The sequence below is a fragment of the Mustela putorius genome, unplaced genomic scaffold, assembly GCF_011764305.1.
Source record: "Mustela putorius furo isolate JIRA1106 unplaced genomic scaffold, ASM1176430v1.1 tig00003834_pilon_pilon_pilon, whole genome shotgun sequence".
NCBI classification, from domain to species: Eukaryota; Metazoa; Chordata; class Mammalia; order Carnivora; family Mustelidae; genus Mustela; species Mustela putorius.
In genome coordinates, this window is record NW_025421987.1 from 93,136,170 (window position 1) to 93,163,024 (window position 26,855).

A 26,855-nucleotide genomic window follows, 5' to 3' on the forward strand; every position below is an offset into this window, starting at 1 on the left:
CCCCAGGAGGATGCTAGGCTATAGACCATGGGGTATGCAGAGATGAAGAGACATCTCATTTGCCCTGAAGAGCTTGAATTCTGATGGAAAAACACAGATGGGTTGTGTCATAAAGAATTTGGCCAACCTTTATTCCTAGATCCTAGGATGTATCCTCTAAACTGTTGGGATTTCTTGAGTTGACAAAACTGTCTTTTTATTCATGGTAGCCCTGATGGTTTATGCAAACAAGATCACAGATGGTGGGCCCAAAGAAAGTTGGTGATGAAATGATGACTCAGGATGGAACTGGCCATCCCACAGAAAAAGCTAGAGATTGTGATCAACCTCATGGCCAATGATACAATCAAACATGAGTACATAAGAAAAACCCAATAAAAATTCTAGACAAGACACCAAAGTTCAGGTGAGTACTGTTTGGTAATACTCTGCATATTGTCGCCATGGATGTGCCAGGAAAGTAGGGCAAACGGACACCCCGGGAAGAGGACAATGGAAGTGTTGAGATCCTCCCACCATGGGATCCTTTCACCAGACCTCACCCTGTGTGTCTTTCCCTTCGGCTGGTTCTGATTTGTATCCCTTTGCTATAATAAAACTGTAATCCTATGTAGACCACTTTCCTGAATTTTGTGAGTTATTGATATGAATTACTGAACCTGAGGAGAAAATGAGAACCCCTACATTTGCAGCCAGCTGGTCAAAAATGTGAATGGGACCCAAAGCTTATGGCTGAGGTCTGAAGTAAGGACAGTCTTAAGGACGTTATGTCCTTAACTTGTGAAGTTTGGCATCACTCTGGGTAGTTGGTGTGAAAAGTCATTGCATGGCATGCAAGGAAGGGGCACACAGTGTGGCCTCTTGTCAATGCAAAGAGACTGCTCTGGCCACAGAAGGCAGAGGGTGCCATGCTTGGAGTTTTTTCCACGTTCCTATACTCAAGGATGAAGATGGCTATAGAGTGCATGAAGAGGCAGTGGGTGATGGAGAGAGGTGCAACTATATCTCTATGCATTTGGCTCTACCTCTCCAGTCCTCCCTTTTTCAGATGCTCACTGAGTTTCTGACTTTTCTATTACCCAGAAAATTATTGGCCTCATGGTGGTAGAGTGCACTTTATCAGCCTTTAATTTCGGTTTCACTGTGTGATTTTCTGAGGCCAAAGCAATGTTTTCAGAGGTTTCAGGTGTGCTTGTGTGCCCAGCCTCACTCTATGTGATCACAATGAGAGCATGCCCAAGTCTGTCATTCCATCCTGGCTCCAGAATGAAAAATGTGGAGCAGACCTGAATGAAACCCATAGCCTGGACCAAGACTACCTGATCTACGTCCTAAAGCTGATCCGATTTAACTGACCTAGATGTGCTGAATGACAGTCTATCTACAGAGCAAGAGTGGGTATTGTAAGCCACAGAATTTTGGGGAGAGGTTTGTTATACAGTATTATTGTGGCAATAGCTGATTGAAGCAGAGTCCTTACATAATGATTATTTTAACCCTTTCTATATTAAAAATTCTAATGCTTTCTGATAGAGAATCTGAATATCTGATCACACACACACACACACACACACACACAATAAATAAATAAAAGACTAGCATTTTAGGGCCCCTATTATGTTCCAGAGGCTCTGCGAAGTGTCTTACAAACATTATTTCATTAAAAAGCAATGCAAGGGGCACATGTGTGACTCAGTCAGTTAAGCAACCAACTTGTGATTTCTGTTCAGGTCATGACCTCAGAGTTGAAAGATCGAGTTCTGCCTTGAGATCTGTGATGGGCATAGATTCTGTTTCGGATTATCTCTCTGCCCCCCTACCCCCGCCTCTCTCTGACCCTATCCCTTGCTCATTCTCTCTCAAAAAAAAAAAAAAAATAATAATAATAATATATTTTTTTAAGTAATGCAAAATAGGTATTTCAGTTTTATTTTACAAGTGAAGAAAGTGAGGTTCAGAGAAGTAGGGTACCTTATTTAAAGACCCATAGTTGGTGAGCAACAGGGTGATAATATCAACTTAAGCCTGCCTAATTATAAAGCCCCCCATTCTCTGCTCTATAGCACATTGCAGTAGCGTGGATTTCCTGAACTGAAAAGGATAAAATGAGGAGCACTACAATGCCAACTTGTTATTTCTCAGCAGCCAGAACTTTTCTGAATAGTCCAGGTTTCCTTAAAATGGTGATGATATATGTTATCATACTGTATGCAGAGGAATGTAAGCCTGTGAAGTGCTCTATTTCATTCAGAATTAATTATTCCCTCCTCTGAGTTTCCACAGCCCATTACTCATTTTGCTGCTATGTAGTGAGAATGTCTTGCATTAAATCCAGTCATTTACACATGCACTCAGCAGACTGTGAGCTCCCCGAAGGAGGAAACTCTGTCTCATCCCACTGTCTGTCCCTCACTGAACCTGGTACAGGGCCTGCTAAGTAGGAAGACATTTTCAAAGTCTTCTTTTTAGTTGTTCAGCATCATTTGGATATAAGGTAGGCATGCTTTTCCTAAACAGTTGGCTTAGCTTTATATAAAGGACACTTCAAGTCATGTACATCAAATTTTCAGAGGTTCCCAAACCCACCTAAACTACATGCAAAATTTTGAATAGGCTTCATGAGATTTTTAAGGTGAAAAGATCTATGTCTTCATGAGATTCTCCAAAGGGACCAAGACCCCAAAAATGTGAGGAGTCCTTGAAGCACTGATGGAATTTATGTAAGAGAGGCATTTATATAATGGATGGGTTCCCTCCCACAGTCTTCTCTGGACACTGTCTCCATCCATATGCTGGAGTGGTTGGCCTAAATTGAGCTAAATTACATGACCTCATCTTTATTTACAGAAAGGACTGGCTTAGAAGTGGACATTTTACCCAAGTTAGGTCCATAAATTTTCTCTCCAAAATATTTGCAAAGGAGACACTGAGAGGCAGAGCTAATTAGCTGTCCAAAGCTAAACAGAAAGGTTATGGAGGTTCAATAGCAGAGTCACCATTTAGGGTCATTTGCAAGGTGAATGAGTAGAAGTCATACAAAAACAGTAAGAATAGAAAGAAGAAGAAAGAGATAAGATGGCCTCTTGGAAATAAAAAAAGGTGGCCTCTGTTTTCTATTCTTTAGTGCTCTAGACCTGCTCTGACCCCAGGTGCTTCTGAGTTTCTATTCTCAGATTTTTTTCTTTTGAGAATTATGCTCTTAAACATCCCCCTACTTCTTTTTTCTTGATCTAATTTGAGTAGGTTTTGTTAAAAAGAGTAGAGATGCAGCTAGAACAATTTCCTTTTATAATGACTTTGGTAACTTTTAGGGTCAAATTGGGCTTTAAGACATACATTTTCTTAATTGAGTTCTCTGACTTCATTTTACTTTTCTCCTTGATTTCCCTTTAACATATTATATCTTGTCTTATTAGCTGCTTTTGTGTTGCCTTAAAACCTATGGAAACAAGACAAAGTATATATAGATAAGCAAGTACCTAAATTAATTAAATATATTATAGTGTTATCTTTGTCCTATACTAATTCAGGCTTGAGGTCAAAAGCCCTAATCCTGGAACCTGGAAAGGCAGGCCAGGCCGCTTGGTGAGTGTGATTTTACATTGATCATTCAATTGCCAATGACTACTAACATCCACAGATGAATGTCCACAGTTCTCAGCCTGGAAGTCAGGTTCTGTGATCTGATCTGACTCACCTTCTCAAAATTTATCTCCGGCTGTTTTTTTTTTTTTTTTTTCACATATCCTACAGTATGGTCAAATTGAAAAACTCATGTTCTAGCTCTCTCTTGATCATGCTGCTTCATTCTACTTGAAGTACCCATCCTTTAGGAAAAGATTTTTGAAATCCGTCCTTCTTTTTCTATTCTGATGCAAATGTTACTTCTTCCATGAATCAGTCCTTAGTATTTCTCTCTTTTCTCCATTGCTAGCTCTTCCCTAACCCCAGATTTTCAGCAACAATCTCTCCTTTCTCTGAACTTCCAAAGCACCTGTTGTTTCTCTCTCACTCTCACCAAGGTGCCTGCCTTTTTAGGTTCCTACATTAGGGCTTTTGACCTCAAGCTTAAATTAGTATGAAACAAAAACAACACCATCATGTATTAATTAACTTATGTACGTGCTCATCTATATATAGCCTGTCTTGTTCCCACAAGATTTTATAATCTCTCCTTTCTCTGAGCTCCCAAAGTATGCATTGTTTTCTGGCACTTACTACTTTTGACTTGCATTTCCTTATTTATGTATGTGAATCCCCCACTAAACTGTAAACTTCAGTGATCAGGCTTTTTATGTCCCAGACACACCTATGTGCCTAACACATAGTAGAAGATGAACACATCTAAGAGGATATTAAATGGGGCTTTTCCTTTGTTTGGGCCTTTCCTTGCTGAGCCTTATATTTGCTGACCATGAATGGTAAACGCTAACTGAATGAAAAGAGAGATGACAGCCTGTTTCTAATGCACCCATTCAGAGGGATCCATACTGGTCCCTCAACTGTAAGCACGCCCCTAACCCCAAGCAATTACCTATGTGCAGAATATATAAAACTACAGAAATTAAGAGATTTTTAAAAAGATTTTATTTATTTATTTGACAGACAGAGATCGCAATTAGGCGGAGAGGCAGGCAGAGAGAGATGGGGAAGCAGGCTGCCTGCTGAGCAGAGAGCCCCATGCGGGGCTCGATCCCAGGACCCTGAGATCATGACCTGAGCTGAAGGCTGAGGCTTTAACCCACTGAGCCACCCAGGCGCCCCTAAGAGATTTTTTAAAGGGAATTGTGAAGAGTAGCGAGAACTGTGATTTTCTTCCTGGCATCATTCCAATCCAAAATGAGGGGTAGTCATAAGAACCCCTCCAGGAGAGACCTGAAGTATTTGGGGAGGCGGAGATTAGCTTGCTCATTCTGGTTACAATACCAGAGGGAAAGACAGATGGCAGCAGTGAGAGCAGGCTACATCCACTATCTGGTAGGCCAGGTAGAAACAATGGAAATGAGCCAGGCTAGAGTTGTCTCTGAAGGACTCTGCCCAGTGTGGGTAGAGGGCCGAGCAATAGAAAAAGGCTTCAAGTGCATACCATTAGAAGGCAGCTCCTCAGAGGAATCCTGAGGAGTCAGAGAGTGAAAGCACCACCCATGTCAGGGAGTAGTCTAGTCCAGAGTAATTTGCAGGAATTTCTGAAGAGCCCAAGAACTCACCAGTGAGTCCCATGCCAATTTAAATCAATGATACTGCTTCAGCAATATTGAATATTTTTAAGCAATATGTATGATTTACTTGTGAACATGAATTTTAGATGGCTGCCATGTTAGAGGACACTTGATAGGACAGATTAAAATACCCCCATGTAAGTAAAAAGTCATTGGCTCTTGTTGCTCCTAGAGTCCCTGAAGCAAGAGTGGAGAGTAAGCAACACAAGCAGAGTAGAGACCATGGCCTTCTCTCCCATTGCTTGCTCCAAGGTCAGGCTTGATCTAGAGGAAGAAAAAGTCTGAACTGGATGAAAACATGAAATGTTAGCTTACAATGTCTAGACTAATGTCTAAAGATGAGATCATTTTAATACCTGATACTGACCAGGAAATGATCTGCCTGTGGGATGACTGGGCTTGCAGTAATGGAAAAACAATAGTCATTGAAAGCAGAGGATAAAAAAACAAACACTGAGGTGTGTGGGTGACTCAGTCAGTTAAACATCCAACTCTTGATTTCTTCTCAGTGTTGTGAGACTGAGCCCCTCATCAGGTTCCCTCCAGCTCAGAGCCTGCTTGAGATTCTCCCTTTTCCTCTTCCTCTGCCCCTCCCCCCATCTCTTTCTCTATTTCTGTTTTTCTATCTCTCTCTCTCAAACAAATAACTAAATAAATAAAATCTTTAAAAAATACCCCAAACACACTATTCATATTTTTGGATTTCTAATCAATCTACTTGTACTTAGTCTAATTCTGTTCAAGGGTTCGCCGAGTTAGCCAGTCATTTCGAAAGAAGAATAAAAGACTAGGTGCAAGGTGATAGCATTCATGTTGTGACAAGGGCTTACAGTATGTGGCACACTGCTGTACATGTCACATGCATTGTTTTGTCCGATCTTCTCAACCCTAGGAGGACATCTCATATCAGGAAATTATTTCATGAATAGTTTGCCAAAGTTTGCAAAGATAGGGAGTGATCGAAAATGGCCATGGCCTTCTCCACCATGCTACCGCCTTCTAGCTTAGCTCCTAGAACTTCCTGATGTATTTTTGTCTTTTTTTTTTTTTTTAGCATCATTGACCATGTTCACAAATAAATCATACAAATTACTTAAAAATGTCCAACACTGCAAAAGCAATATCACCAATTCAAAATGTTCCAGTCGTGTGACTATTAATAAAACACAGAAAATATGTTAATGGACTATGAATATATATTTCAGCCTGAAGAATCAAAACTGATGTTACTTACATCTCTAATGCTGGTAACTTCTGTCATCGGGTTGATATAATAAACGATTTCTGTATCAGTTTCATGTTTTAAGATGTTACATGAAAATTCTTAAGGTTATTAATATCCTGCATTGCCTGATGTTTAATCTGTTAGTTTTCATAACACTTCCATTGTTGAACAAGGAAAAAGAGATGACTATGTCATTCTTTTTCTTTGCTCTCTGTTGAGGTAGTCACCTTTCTTGCTTATTAAGAGTTAGTATGAAGCCCTGAGTTCTTTGATAGGTAATACTTTATCAGTGTCATCTTAAAGGAGGAAAATGAGCAATAGCTACTGTGAGCCACACCTTGCTTTTGATAGAATTCCTAGAATTAAATGCTAGCATTTGTTTTCACATGTCAAAGACCTAGCAAAAATCTGGTTTTACGTCAATGTGAAGTATAGCTGAATAATAGAAAGTGACCTTTGGGTTTTAAAGATTTCCCTTTCTAGATTTCTTGTACATTTTTCTATGTAAAAGACACACACCTATGAAGAAGTCAGAATACATTGATCATTTTATGAGACTAAGACCTATTTGCTATCAGGATGTTTTAGTGCCAGATCCGAGGACTTCAAGACTCAAATTACTCCAACACCTCTTTCAAAAAACTCACAGGTGATGTGGTTTTAGTACATAAAGGTGCATCTTTCTCAGAAGCTTCGGTTTATGTGAGCATTTCTGAAGTGTCATGGATAAATAAAGATAATTCTGTTTACTTTGCTAAAACACTTACTTGTTAAACAGACCATCAAAGTAATGGCTACATCTTGCATGAGGTACTGGTAATTCCCAAAGAGCTGTAGTTGCTGAAAAGGAAATACAAGTAAATATAAAGGGACGCCTGAGTGGCTCAGTCAGTTGAGCATGCAACTCTTGGCTTTGGCTCTGGTCACGATCTCAGGGTCATGGGATTGAGCCCCACCTCTGGCTCTGCATTCAGTGTATAATCTGCCTGAGATTCTCTCTCTCCCTCTACCTATGTCCCTCCCTCCCCAGGCTCTCTTTCTCTCTTTCCCTCTCTCTCTCTAAGAATAAATAAATAAATAAATCTTGAACAAAAAGTAAATGAAAGCAGCCTTGTTATCACTGCCAAAAATCTTTCTGAAAAGTAGTCAGGAAGCAACAGTTATTTTTCTTTCCTCTTTAAAAAGGAAGTAATTTACCTACAACCTTTAGCATCTCATTGGAGAGAATGAAACCAGATGACGATTTTGCAGTGTTTGCCTTAACTCTATGTTAGCAATGAGAGTCAGCCAGTTGGGAAACACCCTCTTTATTGGCCACAGTAATCTGGCAGCTGCAGTCTCAGCCTGGACAGTTGAATTCTCAACATAAGATACCCACTGGGAACGTCAAACTTAAAATTTTGAAATCCAAGCCACAAATCATTCAACAGGTATTACTCTCCATCCTTATCCATAGATTGAGTTCACAATATCATTCTCTTGGGGTTCATTCACTTTCACAAAATGAACAAGTACCCCCTACCCCAAGTAAGCCCATTGCAGACTTCAGTCTGGTATGCTTGACTTCCTAGGTTTGTATAGACACAGAACTTGTCTGAAGTTACGTTTATGGAGTCTTATATAAAGGTCAACTCGTTACCACCAGAAACATACTTTGCAATACCTGTTGCAACCAGCTGTTTCTCTGCTTCATGGCTGCTGACTGAACACTAAATTATGATTTGAACCATTGGGGACCATATTTATGCGAATAAGAAGTATTTCTGGATTTTTAGAGTGTGAACTCAAGACCCTGAAGTTTCTAATTAAAGGTTTTTTGTGGGGTGGGGGGTGCACAGCTCGGTGGCTCAGTTGATTTAAGCATTTGCCTTTGGCTCAGTCATGATCCCAGAGTCCCAGGATTGAGCCCCACATCAGGCTCCCTGCTCAGCAGGGAGTCTACTTCTCCTTCTGCTCTCCACCCCACTGGTGCTCACTCTCTTTCTCTCTCTCTCAAATCAATAAGAAAAATCTTAAAAAAAAAAAAAGTCTTTGTGGAACACTTTTATTTAAGCCCAGGCCATCAGAGTGAATGGCTGCAGAGTGGCCTATCTCTATGTGGACATGACTTTATGCATAAAGACTTGGAACTGAGAAGTCTTTCATATTTTTGAGAAGACATAAATTGTTCCTCATCCCCATAAATTGTTCCCCAAGGTTCTCACCCTCCAACTCTCTCTCTCTATCTTCTTACATTTCTTCCTCATATCTTTTCCTTTCTTTTCCCCTCAGAATGCAGGTGAGATGCAACAGGGAGAGATTTCCCAAGGCAGCCTTAGTTTTTGTTCTAGAAGCTGCTTTCCTAGAACTTTGGAAACCTGCCAACCTGATTTCCCAGAGGCACATAAGGGCTTGGCCAAGGGCAAAATCTAAGGTGTTCTTAGTGATAGAGGTAGAACTTGAATCTAGGTTTTCTGACTCTCAACCCAGTTCCTATTTCTAATCTGCCTGGTTGCCACTTAGCCCTCTGCATATGATTCTTGCACACAACAGCCCACCAGATTCTAGAGGCCTGTGGTCCTCTCATTCATCTCTCAAATGTCTCAGAAAAACAGTATAATAATTGCCTCCTTGAAGTGTTTCCTGAGGCTGTTGGATCATCTCACTATAGAGCAAGCTATGACTGAATTAATGAAGATTACTTTTGACTTATACATATTTCTTCCATACAGTTAGTTAATTTTAAAATGTTCATTTTTTATTATTTAATTTCAAAAATCTTTTTAAAAAGTTTTTTAAATAGGGACACCTGGGTGGCTCAGTCAGTTAACTATCTGTCTTCCAGTCGGTCATGATCCTGGGGTCCTACGATTGAGCCCCACATCGAGCTCCCTGCTCAGTGGAGAGTCTACTCCTCTCTCTTCCTCTGTTTCTCTCTCTCTCTCTGTTAAATAAATAAATAAATATCTTAAAAAAAATTTTAAATACTAATCCTCTGCTAATGACATGTCGAAGTGTGTACATCCTGACCAGGTTCAGCAGTAAATTTCTGGTCTGGGAGTTTTTCTAATTCTTGGTGCTTCAAGGTCAATTCAAAAACTTTTCTTTCTTTTTATCTCCTCTTAGTCTTTTGTCAAAAATATTCCATAGTTGGAGACTGATGCATTTCCTGCTGAGTTATATTTAGGCTGTTCTGAAGCTCTCTTCATATTCCAAGTAAAGAAATAGATGCTCAAGAGGTCAAGTGTCTCCAGTTATCTAGAAAAAACACCACTCCTAGAAAACTGATCCCCAGCTACTTATTTCTAGCTCCATGTGTCATGTGCAGCTATGCCAAGTTCCCAAGTTTGCAGACATCTATTTTGAGAAATGTCATTTATTTATAAAACATTAAATCCCATGTAGGAGCCACACCCCAAAGAATAAACCAAGGATGTAAATGCAATTAAAACTGGGAAGAAATTATTTAGGTTCATACCCAATAGAGCAGTGAAGTACCAATAAACTGGATTATGCCGTACATGGTCAAGTATTTAAATACCCCGAAGGATGAAACCAGAGCAGCTCGGCCTTCTCTGTTTGAGAAAAATAAAAATAAAAATAACTGGTTATGCATGATATACAGTTCTCAATCTCTTATATTTCAAACAGAGTTCAAGTTTAATAGCTTGTTGATATACATTCACTTAATCAGTGATTCATCCTCTCGATTATTTATTGAAGCGCTCATTTGCTCATTCATTCTCTGCTTCAATCATGACCTCACTCACTGACTCATGCACGCACTCTTATTTAGGACTGATGAGGTACCAACATTCTGCTTAGAGTCGTGGAGGATATAAACGAATCAGGCACAGTCTTTATTTTCAGTGAATCAAAAAGATTAACATGGATATTATAAACACAAGACATCATGATAAGGTGCAAAATGTCAAGCTTTGACTCGACTGTGACTCGTTACATCCTAACAACTTGCTTCTGAGAACTGAACTGTGTACATTTTAGAGTCCCACAGAGACTTCACGCTAAAGGACAGGTGTTCTCGCATATTAGGAAGCATGTCTATGACTCCAATATGTGAGATGAATGGGGTTTTGTTAGTTTCAATGCTCCAGGAAGATCCCATGGTAATAATCTGAGCTGGTGTGGAGTTCAAAAGACATAAAAACAACAGTAGAAACTGCAGGTTAAAAAGTAAGTATTTCCCTTTTAAAAATGCTGTTTGAGCTCTTATTCCCTTAACTGAGGCTTGTTTCAGTGGTGGATGATGACAGGCAAAGAAGACAGTGTGGGGCAGGAGCTCACAATGGAGGAGTGAGGAAACCTGGCAAATAACCCCTCCTGTAGCCTGCTCTTGTCATGACAGAAGTGAATTCACATGGGAGGCAGCCCAGGTCCTCTCTCCGTGGCATGGACATCTGCACTGCTTGAACATTTTGTCAAAGGATGGGGTACCCGAGAAGGAAAACCTTAAAAGCCAAACTAGTAACCGCTTCGCCTTAGACATGATGAGAAGGTTTGGGAGAGATGGGCCAGGATGCCTTGGCCAGATGTTTTTCACCAGTTTTAAGGCACTGCCATTTGTTTTCAATGCAGAATGGAGCAACCTACGAGCTGAGGAGGGGCCAGCATGTGAAGCCTGGACCAATTTCTCACATAAACCTTGTGGTTTCATCCTTTTTATCCTTCTGTGTGTACCTTTCCAGAAAAAAATGAAAGCACCCAGATTCAAAGGCAAGTGCAAAAAGCCATTTTGAGGAAAGTATAAGGGAGGTTTGCACAGGCCTCCAAAATTACCGCTATCCCTAATGATGATGAATTTTAAGAAGCTAACTCATCATTTATGCATTCCACAACCACTCCTCGAATGTTCTGATGTATCCAGCTTAGTACTGGGCATGATAATACAAAAAGGAATGAGGTACAGTCCTTGTCCTGAAGGGCTTCAACTAAAGAAACAAGTCAATCATGTTTCAAAAGATACAAATGAGAACCTGTGGATCTACGCATCTAAAACGGTACCTCAATGCCCCTGGGGTGGGGAGGATGCTTTCCCAGGAATAAGCATGCTTCAAGGATAGCAAGGGTAAAATGAACCTAACAGAGCTGAACCATACCTAATTTTTATGAATCTATGAAATATAAAAGCAAAAAGCTTCTACCCTGAAATCTTACTAAACCATCTGCCACTAGAGAAATTTTACATCATGACCTGGATCTTAAAATACTACACTGCATTCACAAATGCATTAGGTCACATGTGTGAGACAGAGCATCTGAAGTTCAAATGTTACTGTCTTTGGATGGATCAAGTAGGCACTTTGTGCAACTGTCCCAGAGTTTAAACTCTCTCCACACTTGGCACTCCAGCTTACCCTGCGTCACTCCCACCTGAGAAGCTCCTTAGCCCAACTGGGCCCTTGGGTTTCTACACTCCCAAGTCAAAACCCCATTGCTAAACATGGCTCTCCACTTCCCCAACCTGGAATATTCTCCCACCTCCTTCCTGTTTACACATGTTCTGTCCCTCCTTCGAGTTCCAACTCCCCTGCTGAAATCTTCCTTTCTGGCTTAAGTCATCAACCTGAACTACTGGAAAAAATTACCATATTTTCAGGGCATTAATTCATTAAAACTAATTTGCTGAACACTTCTCACTTATCAGGCAGAAGAGTCTCTGTTCTAGGATTAGATTTCTATGTATCTGTACCTTTACTAGGATGTGAGTCTTCCAGGGCAAGATTGGTCTCATCCTTCATCCACTACATTTCCAAGCACAATATTTTAAAAAGCTCCATGAGTTGTGTTGATGATGGAAGGCATGATCTAGGGAAAGGGTCCTGGGCACTGACATTTTGCAGTTGTCATAATATAAACCAAAATTAAGACAGTAGAGAGAGTAAGGAAAGGGCTTGGAGAGAGTCTCTGAAAGATCAGGAAAACACAATGCTCGCTTGGCTATGGACAAAGAAGGGAAAGAGTTCAAAATGCTCCGAGGTTCTCAGGGCTCTAAGGACCAGAGAACACAGGAGTTAGGAAGAGGAGATGTTCTGGAGGCAGGGGAGGTGCTGATGTTTCAGGGTGTGGAAGGCATAGGTACATGCACCCTGGGATCAGGTAGATGTGTCAAGCTGTCTTGCTGCTATGCAAGACGCGGGTGTGGAAAAAATTGCACTGGAATATTTAGGCCAATGACTCCTACTAGTAGTTGCCCATTCAGATGCACAGATGCACCAAGGGACATACTGGAGAACTTCAGGATCATCCTTTTTGAATATATCTCAAGTTTTGGTGCTTTCAGTCCACTGGCTATGAATATAGACTGAAGTTACCCCACCGTGTTACAGGTGAATAAGATTTGTGAACGAAACATAAAACTTAATGTTTTATTTTTAACTACATTTCAAATATGAGTAGAGACAAAATCAGCAATGAGAGTTGAGGGGAGGTGAGGGACCTACTGAGAAAATCAAGTTTTTATTCCTTAAACTTCCTTCAAATGTAGTCTTCCATGTGATCATTTTGGATTTTTGCTGATTTGTATCTTAGAGATGTAACACTATTTGGGGAAGCTTTCTGATGCAGTGTTCCCTTTGTGCTCCCTCACCCACCCCAATCCTAGGGAGGAAGGTTCCAGTATATATCCAACATATAAAATAAGGGAGAGAAGAAGTAAGAAATGCAACTGTTTTTTAAATATCAACTCTACCTTTCAACTATTCGCATGGCATAGGCTTTCATCCTGTAAGCCTCAGCAAAAGTCACTTTTTTGGGTGGCTGTTACCAGCATTCCCAAGCACTGATGGTCCCTTAATTGGTGCTCTGATAACATTTTACCCATACCTCTGTTGGGACATTTATCACTTTAAATTATGTTGAATTCTGCCCAGAGTCAGACAAGGAGCCCATCAGTCATGAGGGTGGAAGGGGAAGTAGTGGCTTACTTGATGAGCTGAGGCACACACTCGATGTTGGCTATTTTCGAGGTGAAATGGGAGGCCACAGATGCTTCCTGCTCTGACAGCGAAATGCCTGCGTGAGCCATTTTCAAAGCCTAGAATGACAAGTCCACATTACACCCAGGACTCCTCAGGCCACATTCTAACTCTTCCAACTCCACGAGGCTATTCTTCACATTGTCGAGTTTATAACACTGTAACCTTCCAGCCCTGGGTTTGTGCTTATGCTGTTCCCCCACCTGGAGTACCTTCCCTCTCCTGATCCAGAAAGTCATCAACTGAAGAGGGACCAGCTAAACAATGACCTCAGTGTAGGAGAGTGGTGGGTGTGTTCGTGTGTGTGTGTGTGTGTGTGCGTGCGCGCATTGGTTGCAGGGATGTAGATGTGAAAAGAAAATGGAAGCATTCATTCAAATAGTCCATGAAAAAGATGACAGCATTTGGGTGGACATTTGTGGGGGCTGTCACAATTCTTACCACTCAGCAGGCTATCTTCATGAACAAAAGGAAAAGCTATCTAATCCTCATCTTTTCCTGGGTATCCTGATCTAGCCAACCAGCTAACTGCTGGGATGAAGTACGGGACGGAAAGCATCTTCACTGGAGACAAGGACCGGATCATATACATCACAGATCACTCCAGGACATGTGTTTCCTCACTGAAATAAAGGCTAATTCATTCTCATCAAGACGAGAAGCAGCCCAGAGAGTGTACAGAACAGACAATGGCTAATTAGCAGGCCAGCAAGTTCCTAATCCTACAAGAATTTTATGAGCATAAAATGGGATTTTGTACTTCTGTAGTTCTTAGCATGCAAAGTACCTTGTTACCACAGCCAGTACATGCTAAATTCCTATTCAATAAATATTAGAATATTTGCTTCTTCCTCTTTTCTCCTTTAGTATTTGGTTTCTTTATTACATATTTTAGGACTATCTACTTTATGCTTCAGTTAATATTATGCAAGATTCTTACCCTGACTAGATAATGAATTTTAAGGAGACAGAGACTATGTCCTTTTTAACACTTACTATTTCTTTTGTACTAAATTCTACATAACTATGGCAATGGGTACTCATTTTTGAAAAGCAGACTAACAGCTGGCTTCTCATGAAGCATAAGGTAGAAAAATGTATAAGAGATCTTTAAGTGTGAGCAGTTTTTCCATAGCACTTTGAAGAAAATATGTAAAAAGAAAGTAAAACAGCTACTCAGATCTCAAGTATCTAACAGCTTTAGAAATACAAAGCAATACTCCTCAGTTTTATACTGAAAATTTTGTACTAAAAATATTTTCTTATTTTCAAGGTAGGATATGGTTTCATCATATCTTCAAAACTCAGAATCCAAAATATGTGCTGCCTTCTATTGTGCATGGAATGCAATCTGCGGAGAATCATTAATTTAGGCTTGCTATAGTTTGTAATAGCCAAAGAGTTTGGTCTATGATTTTACTGATGATAAGAATTTGGGGTTAAAGCCAACTTTTAAAAACTAACCTTGGGGAAGTTTAGCAGGGGAAAAATGCAATTTATACATAATTCAAAACTTAAAACCATCTGTTTCAAATGTTTTCTTCACTAAGCCTTTACCAAGTTGTGTGACTTAAGACAAAATAAATAAATAAATAAAAATGAAAATGAAACAAAAGAGAAGAAAAAGAAAGAGAATAAAGAATTCATCTCCTTGAGATTCACCTCTGTATTGGTAACATGAGCGATTTAAACCAGCTCATCGTGAAAAGTCCCTTCTGGGTCTGAACCACAGGAGTCTAAGTAGACTTTCATTGTCCTTCTTATTCTAGGAGTTGTCAGAAAACAGAAATGGCTCATCTGACTTTACGCTTCTCAGTGTCCAGCTCACACTCGGGTGTGGGGAATATAAACAGCAGACTGATGAAGTGATTGCTGACAGAAGGGTGAAGAGACAGACCCTGGGGAGCTGTGGGGTCCTCGAGAGGGACAGTAGGGAACCACCTGCATTGGTTGAATTCATTTCTACTCACCCCACAGTCATTAGCCCCATCTCCACACATGGCCACATAGTAACTGCAAGGGAAACCATGAGAAAAATTAATACCTTAATGCCTCACTTGGATAATTTTCATCACAACCAACTTGCATGCAGTGTGTGTGTGTGTGTGTGTGTGTGTGTGTGTTTTGAACACATGTGGAATCAGGCTGACAGAAAATGACTGGGAGAGAAGTATTCCTAGACAAATAAGGCCATTGTGTTATCTAAATTGCTTCAATCACATAGAAAGTATAGTGATTCTGCCAAAGACATTTACCAAGATGAATATACATTGTGTAAGAAGTCCTGGGTGATTGTATCAACTAGGGCTAAGCCTTAGAGCGTGCAATCATAATCATAGCACTTTCCACACCTAACACACAGATAGAACATAATCCATCTGTGTTTTGGTAGCTGACAGCATGGAAACCTCAGAGTTTAGACACGAGGAGGAGAAACACTTTTTGGAAATGGTTGAACAGATAAAACCAGAGACATAGACACATAATCTTGGTGCAACCTGGAGTGATATGAAATAACATGTTATACCAGTTGATGTGCAAACACAATGATTTAAATAGAAGGTAAATATAAAGCTGTTGCCAAAGAAAAGGAATTTCTGATCCAGGACATACTCTGTCTTCTCTTATAGGTTAAATAATACATTATGGGTATTGATTAATGGCAATACTATTAAAGGTTCAGAGACAATTTGCCAGAAACACACAAAATAACAAAATTAATACAGGCAAAAAATGAACTTCTCAGAAATTTCCTTATTATTAGTTGAAACATAAGAAATACTCATTTTTTTAAGTCTAAAATGGTCAAATGTAAACAAACTCATGAGGTTTGAACAAACTCCTGAGGTTGGCTGGGAGACATGAAGATCCCCCATGAACATTTCATGCGCTCACATGAGTGTCATGACCACACACATTTGCTGAAGTGGTTTCCTTTCTTCAGGCTCGAAGCCCATGATTAGTCTTTACATCACACAAAGAATCTTACATCTTCTAGTGTTCCCTGAATGCAGACAAGAACCTGGACAACTTTATGTGCATTGCCAGTGATAAAGACAGGAGGAGTAAGATGGGGAAATCAAGAAGAGGGTTCATTCTGAGACAGCATCTATCTTCCTGAATCGATTTTAAAGGGAATATAGCTTTTCAAAAGTAAGCATATAAATTGGTAACATATCTTAGGCATTTGAGAAAGGTAAAATCACTTTCTTCAGCCACTATCATATAATGACCATGTAAGTAAAATAGTCATTTTAGAGGTTACTAACCCAGCTTCAAGGCATTATAGGAGTTGGTAGGCAGTTTCTTAAAACTTCCCTAAGAATGTTTTGACAACAAAAAATAGTAGTGAAAGTCAGTCTCCTGATTTTACCTACTACTTCTTGGCAATTATGGGAAGTTTCACTATTCTCTTTTCCTTTTTACTTTCCTGAAGTCTGTAGCCCAGAAATTTTAACATTCCCAGAAAGTTATAGGTAGGTCTGGTCTCAAGAACTATTTTGTTCTGATGTGACTCGGTCATCTCTATTTTTAAAAACATAAGAAAGGACTTTTTTTTTTTTTTTTTGCCTCTATACCCAAACCCCTGCCAGGGCCAGATACAGTGAAAATATCACTCCACCTCCTTCCTGGAAGACCTGAAATTATTCACCTATCCTCTAATGAACCAACCTTAAATAATTCCAGGTGACGACTCCAACACTTCCCCATTTTTCCTGTTTTAAACTATACAAGCCCCTATTTTTTCTATTCTCCACATTCAAGCCAAGAATCTTCCTCTAAATTATGCTGTAGAGGAACGCTGTCTGGGGTAGGCAGCTTCCAAAATTGCTCTCTGCGATTGCCACCTCTTGGTATTCATAATGTTGTTTAAGTTCCTCCTTCAGTGTGGGCTGGACCTACTGACTCGTTTCTCATGAAGAGAATACAGCAAAAGTAATGGGATATCACTTGTAAGATGAGATTATTAAATATAGTGATCTCTCTCTCTGTTCTCTTGCTCACTCTTGTGGAAGCGAGCCACCACACTGTGAACTGCTTTATGAAATGACGTGTGTAGAAAGGAACTGTGGATGGCTTCTGTCCAATAGCCAATAGAAAACTAGGACTCTTAGCCCAACCACACACAAGGAACTAAATCCTGCCAACAACATGCAAGGGAGACTGGTGGCAGTCCCCTCCAACTCCAGTGCTGAGGGAGCTGCTGTCCTGGCAGACCTTTGATGGCAGTCTTTTGAGAGGCCCTGAGCCAGAAGATTCCACTCAGTACACCTGGATTTCTGACCCATAGAAATGAAAAATAATAAATAGTGTTATTCTAAACTAGTAAACTTGGAGGTAATTTGCTACACAGCAATAGATAATGAATACACTCTCCTTTCATGCAATAATACCTACTTTAATTTCTGAAATTCTTCAATAAGACTAGATTTCTGTCCAGGCGACATTCTTGCAAAAATGGTTCCATTCACCAGAATCTGAAGAGAAAAACAACTATTGCAATAAGATTAGGATGAGGAACACCTTTTAAGTTAAAGAACAGCCCTGAAAATCATTCCTGGCCTCTGTTCGAATATAGCCTTGGGAGGTGTGTCATTAGCGCAAATGTCAGGACAGGGAGAAAGGGGACTCAGTGCTTTACTTTCCAGCTTTCACTTTCATCCCCCATCACGACTTTATGACTTTCTTCCAGGCCATTTTTCTGAAATGGGATAACCTTGAGTTAATAACTGGAAAGCAGCAGAGCATATGGGACAAAAATGCTTAAGGAAATACAGTTCTTTCTACTAAACACCATCCCCACAATTGCAGTACAGGTAGAGGAAAAACAACAAATGAGGAGTAGAGAACCAAGGTTCTGTTCTCAGCTCTGGTCCAACTAGCTGGGCAAACATTTCACAAGGGACCTAACCTCTCTGAGTCTCAGCTGCCCCATCTCCTCAAGGAGGAACTCCACTAACAGCTTTCTAGAAGCCTCTGGGGTTGAGATCCAATGGTCCTTGACTGATAAGGCGACAGAATTTTCAAGAAACTGCTAACAGATGGTTGCTGCCCTCAGCTTGTGCTTCACACTTATCTCCTTCACACTGACAGCACAACCCTGCACAGCACTATTTTTAAATAGACACACAGAGGACAAGATAACAAATGATTTTGAAAATAAACCATGAAGCCTTTGTTTCCTGCTGCCGTAATTTAAGAATCCAGACAGGATGGGGAATAGAGCTTAGCCTGACATTGAGTTGGTGGCTTTTAGAGAGAGACTGACCCACAAAACAGGCAGCACATTTGGAACTATTTGGAGATACTCCCTGCTAGGGAGGGAGAGATGGAGGAAGCCTGAGGTTGGGCTGGCCATGGGGGTGAGAAGCTGGACCAGAGCTCAGACTCTGAAGAAGGGGTCATGTGCATATGTGGGACCAGGTAGGTCTGGGGAACTTCTGAAGGGACAAGTGCCCCTTTGGGGATGTATATTCCCCAAATCTGAGACAACCTCACTAATTATCACCTTCACTACTCTCTTCTTTTTTGACTCACTAGTTTGAGGCAAAACAAAACACTTCATTTCACCAGTACTTACTTTTGGAAGCAAGCTGTTGAAATGCTGAAATATCACTTGGTATGATTTCCCACTCATTGCAAAATGGTAACAGCTCCCTCTTGCTCCATCAGGCACTGAACTGTTCCCAATGTTAAGGTATGTTTCCTAAATTCAAAAGAGCATGGTTTTCACATGGGTTCTCAAGGAATGTTTCTGCTTTCCTATGTTTTATAGAAGGAAGTATGTTTAAGTTATGTAACAGTGGGAGGACCAGCAAATACATAACGTATAATTGTTCATGGTACGTAGATACAGATGAAGAAGATGCTTACAATGTCCTCCCCAAATTATATGAACATATGAGACATTGACAACATAATGCTTGGGATTCTGTCCCAGGAGATAATACATGCATTATCGGTCTACTGAGAAAATCCTTCCAAGGTATCACTTAGCAATTCCAGGGAAGAACAGAAAACATTCTTCCCTTCTCTTTCTTCTCCTCTTCATGCAAACTAATTTTCTAAGATCTTTTACTATTCATTCATTCATTCACACATCATGCCCCAATATCTTTTCTGTAAAAAAGGCAGACTTCTTCTTTGGAGCCTAATTCCTTATAGCACCTGCCTTCTCCCCACCTCAGCAGGTGACACATTCCTTCACAGTGGCCAGCATCTCTTGCATACCCTAGGTGTCATTGCACCAGTTTGACTCCTTCGCTGAAACCCTTCTCTCCTGTCCTCTGTATGTCAATGTGTCCCACCTGGCTCAACCTCGAAAAAGAGCTCCCAGTGAATGCATATGTATTCATCATACCCACAGCTGATCATGCTTTTTTTTTTTTTTAAGATTTTTATTTACTCATTTGAGACAGAGAGAGAGAACATGAGCAGGAGGAGAGGGAAAAGCTGACTCTCCAATGAACAGGGAGCTCAATATGGGGCTTGATCCCACAACCCTGGAGATCATGACCTGAGCCGAAAGCAGATGCTTAACCATCTGAGCCAGCCAGGTGCCCCGCTGATCATGCTTTTTAATGCAACATTTCTCGAGGTCTTCACATTAGTGTAGGACTCTGAGTTCAAATGGTATAAAAGGTGAGAACTTTTTTTTTTTTTTCATTAGAGGGATCCATCTGAGGAAAAGCATTTTTGGGGGGGAAGAAAAATATTTTGATGTACTGAATTAGGAGGCAAAGTGATAGAGCCCTCCCTTTGCATTCCCCCATGCAAAACAGCCAATAAAGGATATGCTTAAAGAATTCTACATGAGGGGCGCCTGGGTGGCTCAGTGGGTTAAGCCGCTGCCTTCGGCTCAGGTCATGATCTCAGGGTCCTGGGATCGAGTCCCACATCGGGCTCTCTGCTCAGCAGGGGGCCTGCTTCCCTTCTTCTCTCTGTGATCTCTTCCCTTCCTCTCTCCTACTGTGATCTCTTTCTGTCAAATAAATAAATAAAATCTTAAAGAAAAAAAATTTAAAAAAAAAGAATTCTACATGAGGTAAAGACAGAATTCCTTTTATTTTCACTGAAAAGCTGGAGAAGAAAAGTGTGGTGGGGAGCCATGGAGGAGGAAAAAGCCTGAGACTGTGATGTGACTTCTCCCAGCAACAACTAAAAATTCACTAAAGGTATTACACAGGTGAATGGGTAGTGTGATGGACTATTTGTTAAAAATTAATGCAGACTGATCTCTAAAAAAAAAAAATAATGAAGACTTGAGTTTTATCACACAGTGCAATTGAGGCAAAATGTACTGACACAGAAGCAAGTGAGTTTGCAAGGAAATAAGCACCAGAAATCTGCAAAACATAGAGAGAGCTGCCATCTTTTACAGCCAATGCAAAGGGGTTTGAGCCAAGTAAGGGCAAAGTTACTCTGTACAGCTGTGCAGTTTGTATACTGAACAAGGCCTACTCTACACTTAACAATCCAAAGGGCTGGTCAGTCTCAAGGAAGGGAGCATTTTTATAATTTGCCATCTGAAAACCACCTCCTTGAACTCACATGTAGGCAGAGGCATTACACTTAGGGATGGGATGTCAGGCTGCAGCTCATTTTCTTCACAAAAGCATAAGAAACTTGCTATCTAGAGAAGCCCAACACCTGTTAACTTTATGTCACAGGCACAGCACAATCTAAATGCCCATGGTTCTGGGTGCAATCAGACAGACTTAAATTTTATTTCCCACTCTGCAACTTGCCAGTCGTGTGTCTTGGGTAAGCCTACCTTGCTGGGCCTCAGTTTTTTCATTTGCAAAATGAACATTTTGTCAACTGTATAAGCTAACTGTGAAAATCAAATGGGAAATACGGATGTAAATTATTGGTTCTCAGCCGCTATTGCATATCAGAATCTTGGGGAGAAGTGGGCTGCTGCAAGCTCCCAACACAGAGATTTGGATTTAATCAATAAAGCCTTGGCACTGGAAGCTTAAAAACTCTTCCAGGTGATTTCTTTGCACAGCCAGGGCTGAGACGTGCTAGTGGAAATGCTAAATGCTTTGCAAATTGCAGAACTCTGGACAGCGGTAAGGGGTTTCGACTGTGGTGACTTCTAATGGTGAGAGAAGGTTGCTGGGACCAGGGCTATATGCCATCAGGGCAGGCCACCAAGGGGCCTTCTAACATTTGCTCACATTCTTCCTCAGGCCATTCTCTTGGTTCTCGACCAGTTGCCAAGTCACAGAGGCAGGAACAAAATCTTCTGGTTCATTGGCTTCAACAAGGATCACCTGGCTTCCTCTAGGAATCATTTCAGAATTCTTTGCCACAGTAATAGCTGTTTGAAGGTTGTCACCTATATGACAAAGAGAGTTAGCTTGCTTCTGTATTAATCTCTCAGCAGCAAGAATTGAGCTCTGCCTCTTCTGAGTGTCCGTACTACATTGCTGGTGCTCTTTGGGGGCATTTCCCTTTTTCTGCCTTATTTTATAACCATTTGGCAGCATCTCTTGCCCAAGCTTGTCTGTCCCTAGTGGTGAAAAACTATGTCTGAAGCTCCCTCCCATAATAGCATCATGTCCAGAACATTGCATATTCCCAACACATGCAGGACTGAAGAAAGACATGGTTAGACAATTTATGACAGATCTCAGGAGACTGACAGCCCTGAGTGGTTGAAGGTAATATGGGCCCACTCTGATAGCATGGGACCATCTTGGGGATCCGGATTGCTGACAAGCAGAGAACAGAACACTGAAAGCTGTGCCGCTCTTGGATTAGATCAGCATATGACTGCCTGCTCCATAGCCCGAAGGATAGTCCAATAGAGTCTTTACATCCTTTACACAGAAGTCTCACTGTGGTTCCTGGTGATCACATATCTATTCTTATGTTTAAACATTTATTATGAGCTGACTAGCATTGTGCCAAACCCAGGTAGGGAGAGGGGACATGAGACAAAGAGTATGAAGTATGGTCCCCGCCACCAATATATGGTCATATTAGGGCTGCTGCACTTATGCCCGGGTAATGGGAGCCCAAGATAACAAATGACAGCTAAGCATTTTTCCTTCTACCTTAGCCACCTGAACCCACTCAGCTCACATGGTCTTCTCTGATTCCTGGGATACATTGAATGTTTCAGGCCTCCAGAAACACACACCAGTAATCATCACCGTCCTGATGCGGGCTTCACTCAGTTCCTTCAAGACTGGTTTCGTTTCCTTTTTCAAGCGATTCTCCATTATGAGAAGTCCCAGAAATGTCAACTCTGACTCTGCTTTCTCTCTTTGGATTCAGGAGAAAATCAATTTTAAAGCTTATTTATGTAGTTTTGACAATTGAACTTTATTTCTTCCTTTTAAAAAAAATTTGTTTTATCAATGTAGCACATGCATATGTTTTAAAAATCGGAAAGAAAGAACCCAAAGCTTATGATGAAAACCAATAGTCCCTGTCTCCAGACACCCTCTCACCTTCAGCTTCCCAGAGGAAAGCACTTCTATATCTTTTATCAACTTCTCCCAGTTTCAACTTCATTTTTAAAAACAATGTGCTTCTCTACAACTCTTTTGTTGTTTTTAAAAACTTTTGTTTTTAATGTGCTTATCTAACAACTCTTTTGTTGTTTTTAAAAACTTTTGTTAATCATATATACATGCCATATTAATCATATATATATTTATTTATTTCAAAGAACTTTTTTGACCTTGTAATTATTTTAGACATTGATTAAGTATGTACTGCATATGAAATACTATGGTAATAGTTGAATATGGAATCACTCATTTCAACCTTCATCTGTAACCTCCAGAAATTACATGACATCAGCCAAACATTTGAAAAGTTTTCAGAGTTTGAAATTGGAAGCTTGGAATCTAACTGCGTCACAATCATTATGTGGGACAACTCCTCAGGAATGGAGACCTTTTAAAAAGTAAATGTGGGACCAAGATCTCTTCCCTAATCTTGCATCATTTCTTTTTCTGTCCAGAGAGGAGTTAAGATTGAAGAAGGAGAGGCAGATTATGGTCAGTCAACCCTGGTGCTGGGTCCTGTCCCACCTCCATATTCCACAGTATATGACAGAGCTGAGTCACAGCCTCTCAGCTTCCACAGGGTGAAGCAACTTCCCTCTCCTGCCATCTCTCTTTCTGGTGTGGTGTAGACTATACTTCTTCCATCTGCTGATTCAGCTGCCTCTCCTCCTTCCCCCACCCACCTACTTCACATCTTACAGAAACGTACAGAAATCTCTCATCTGTACTTATCGCTTGTCTAGTTTTCTTTGATATTGTTTCTTTTCTATCACGTTGGTAGAACTGGGAGGGAGAGGAAATAAACACAGAAAAGAGAAAGATCAGAGTTGGATGTCCTGGTGAAAAATATAACTCAAACTTAGATGGGAACATGGTGAAGAAACTTCTCTCTGGAGTAGAGAGCAAGTTACTACATCTTCATTCAAAAGTCCATTCACCAAATAACTACTCTGTTTTAGACCAAATAGTAGGCACTTTGGTGAATACTCAGGTAATTAGATATGAGTCATGACTTAGTGACCTCAGGAGAATATTATAAAAGAAGATCTATCTAATACAGATTGTGCTAAATTCCCATCATTTAACTTCATGAGTCTCTATTACAGATTGGACTAATATTTTCTAATTACCTAGAACTAAAAGAAAGATCCAGAAATCTTCTCACCAGTTTATTCTGTTTTTGATCTCTATTTTATGACTCTTCCATCTTTCACCAATTCAGACACTTAGGCCTCTTGTTACTCTGCAACATTCTCAGCAAGATCCTGTGTCAGGGCTTGTACTGCTTTTCCTATTGCCTATAGTGCCCTTCCTCCGGATAGCAACGTGCTTTGCTCCCCTACTTTATGCATTTCTTTGTTCAAATGTCACCTCCTCAGAGGACTCACTGATCGCCCCATGTAAATTGGCATTATTATCTATCTCCCCTAATTAGGATATAAACTTCTGAGGGCAAAGATTTTGTTTTATTCACTTCTGAATTTTCAGTGTCCTGAAGAGCATCACACAGAGTCAAGCTCAATAGAAATTTGCTAAACCAGTGAAAGAGGGAATTTTGAAAAAGTACTGCTTCTGCTTTCTAGTTTGCTTTTCTTTTTTTTTTCCTTAAAAAAATGAAACTCTTCTAATTCCCTTTTATGATACCATTTTTAAAAGAAGCTTTTGATTTTCCTGATTGGGAAACTTTGCTAAATATAATTTGATTGTGCTAAAACTCAAAACACTTTTCCTTTTCTCTGTTTGAAAATAGTAACTAAATTTTAAGAAGCATAATAGGGGGCTGATATTCTCTATGAAAATATGAGATGGTTGGAAATCTAGCACATTATATCATCACTTTCTTATTTTGTTATATTTATAATAATAGCTATCTCATTAGTTACTAGTATGTGGCAACTGGGTGATGGCTATCCTCCTTGTCTAAATACATCAACTTTTTTCTTCACACATAACCCTAGCTTTTGTTATTAAAATTGTTTTGTCTTGAAAAATTACAAAATCCTGTGTGTAATGGGTCTTCATGCTTGCTTAAGAATAGCTAACACCTTGAATATTAAATCTGACAGTGCCATTCATTTATTTCAAAATGATCTTTGCAATTCTATTTAGAAGATTAAAATGTCATGGTTGAAAGTCTCCTTGAAGATCATCCCATCCTACACTTTACACAGCATAAAGAAGAGACAATGATTCCATTAGAGCAAATGGACATAGGTTGCAAATAGTTACCCTGAACCAAGGATATCCACATCTTATGTATGCAAAGGTGTTAATTGAATATAAATGAGGGTCTTTCGATCAGCAACACAAAATCAAAGATAATAATGCATAGATAATTTGTTATTCAATGTTCCACAGTATTTCACTATTCCTTTGTCTTAGACAATTCAAAAATAACCTTTAAAAACTGAGAAACATTAAGAGAAAAAAAAAAGAATCTGCAGATTATCCTCTAATGGAGATGATTTATACCCTTAATGTAATGAAGAATGCTGAATTCTATTTCATATAACTCAACTTGCACTCAATATCTCTCCAGAACTGAGGGAGGTGTACTATTGAGCCCTGGAAGAAGCCAGGTCTGAAGGATGCTGAAGGTCCGTCACAGTGCCCATTGTCTCCTTCTTTCAAGGAGATGGGACCCCAGTGAGTCAGCCACATAATGTTCCAAGGCTGAAGGAAGGTCAGCTATTTTTGATGGGATGTTGGAAGGTAGGGCAGAGATAGCACACTGACGTCTGGGAGTCAGGAGATCTGGACTGCCATCCTTGTTCTACCTCTAACTGGCATTGTGACCTCAGCAAGTCTTCCCCAGTGTGGCTTAGAGTCACCTATCTCCAAATTAGGAGATTGGAGGAGATGAGTCTCCATCTCCAGGAGGCTTCCCTGTGATTTGAGCTTCCCTGTCCGTCTCCAGCATTCACTTACTTGATGCACACAGAGCCTGCTCTAGTGCTGATTTCTGAGTTCCTTACCGGGCTAAATTCTGTAATTCTGAAAGCTTCTCCATCTTCAAGTCTTTATGGGCAAGAGCAATAACACGGAAGCCTTGTACTGTATAATTCCTCAGTTTCTGTGGGAAATCTTTGGGTACTGTCAGGTGAGAGGAAAGAGGTAAATGTAATATCACATTGAAGGCTACCCAGCTCCTAAACAAGACTGGGATCCAGTCACTGTGCCTTGTTTTAACAAATCTTTTTTTTTTTAAGATTTTATTTATTTATTTGACAGAGATCACAAGTAGGCAGAGAGGCAGGCATAGAGAGAGGGGGAAGCAAGCTCCCTGCTGAGCAGAGAGCCCGATGTGGGGCTCAATCCCAGGACCCCGAGATCATGACCTGAGCCGAAGGCAGTGGCTTAACCCACTGAGCCACCCAGGCACCCCTGTGCCTTGTTTTAAAACTCCAGAAATACTTTAATAGAAAAACTAAAGCTCCAACTAAAAGTCACTAACAACTTCATCAATGTGATCTTATTATTTTGACAGAACGCCAAAGCTACACTGGTCATCAACTGGGTGTCAAATCCCCTGGCTAGCTTTAATAAAGATGGCCCTCAGGACTGGGTCTACCTGGGTAAAACAAGGGAAACAGCCAATCCTCTAGACTAGAAGTCAGCAAACTACTGGCCAAACCCGGCTCATTACTTGTTTTTTAAAATAAAGTTTTACTGAAATGCAGCCATGCCCATTTGTTTACCATCTATGACTACTTTGGAGTCACAATGGCAGAGTTGAGTGGTTGAGACAATACCATGTGGCCTGCGAAACCTAAAATATTTTCTACCTGGCTCTTTGCAGAAAAGCTTGCCAATCCCTGCTTTAGATGACAGATGATACAATGCCAACATTTGTGTATTTTGGCATAATAGTCATAACTACTGTTAAAATACTTACAAAATCTTTATGGTT

The 26,855-nt window shown here is 40.3% G+C and overlaps 1 protein-coding gene across 3 annotated transcripts in view; it reads right to left on the minus strand.

Annotated features, from left to right (window-relative positions):
- Positions 1-26,855, minus strand: part of ATP13A5 (ATPase 13A5) — a 104,368-nt gene that overhangs the window by 16,210 nt on the left and 61,303 nt on the right. For all 3 annotated transcript variants that reach the window (XM_004745282.3, XM_004745281.3, XM_004745280.3), the window contains 9 exons: positions 25,921-26,038; positions 22,570-22,694; positions 21,602-21,762; positions 19,000-19,125; positions 17,817-17,896; positions 15,389-15,431; positions 13,368-13,477; positions 9,902-9,998; positions 7,212-7,284 (listed from right to left, as the gene is read on the minus strand). In XM_004745282.3, coding sequence (XP_004745339.2) covers positions 7,212-7,284; positions 9,902-9,998; positions 13,368-13,477; positions 15,389-15,431; positions 17,817-17,896; positions 19,000-19,125; positions 21,602-21,762; positions 22,570-22,694; positions 25,921-26,038 — 933 coding nt within the window. The remainder of the gene's footprint in view (positions 1-7,211; positions 7,285-9,901; positions 9,999-13,367; positions 13,478-15,388; positions 15,432-17,816; positions 17,897-18,999; positions 19,126-21,601; positions 21,763-22,569; positions 22,695-25,920; positions 26,039-26,855) is intronic.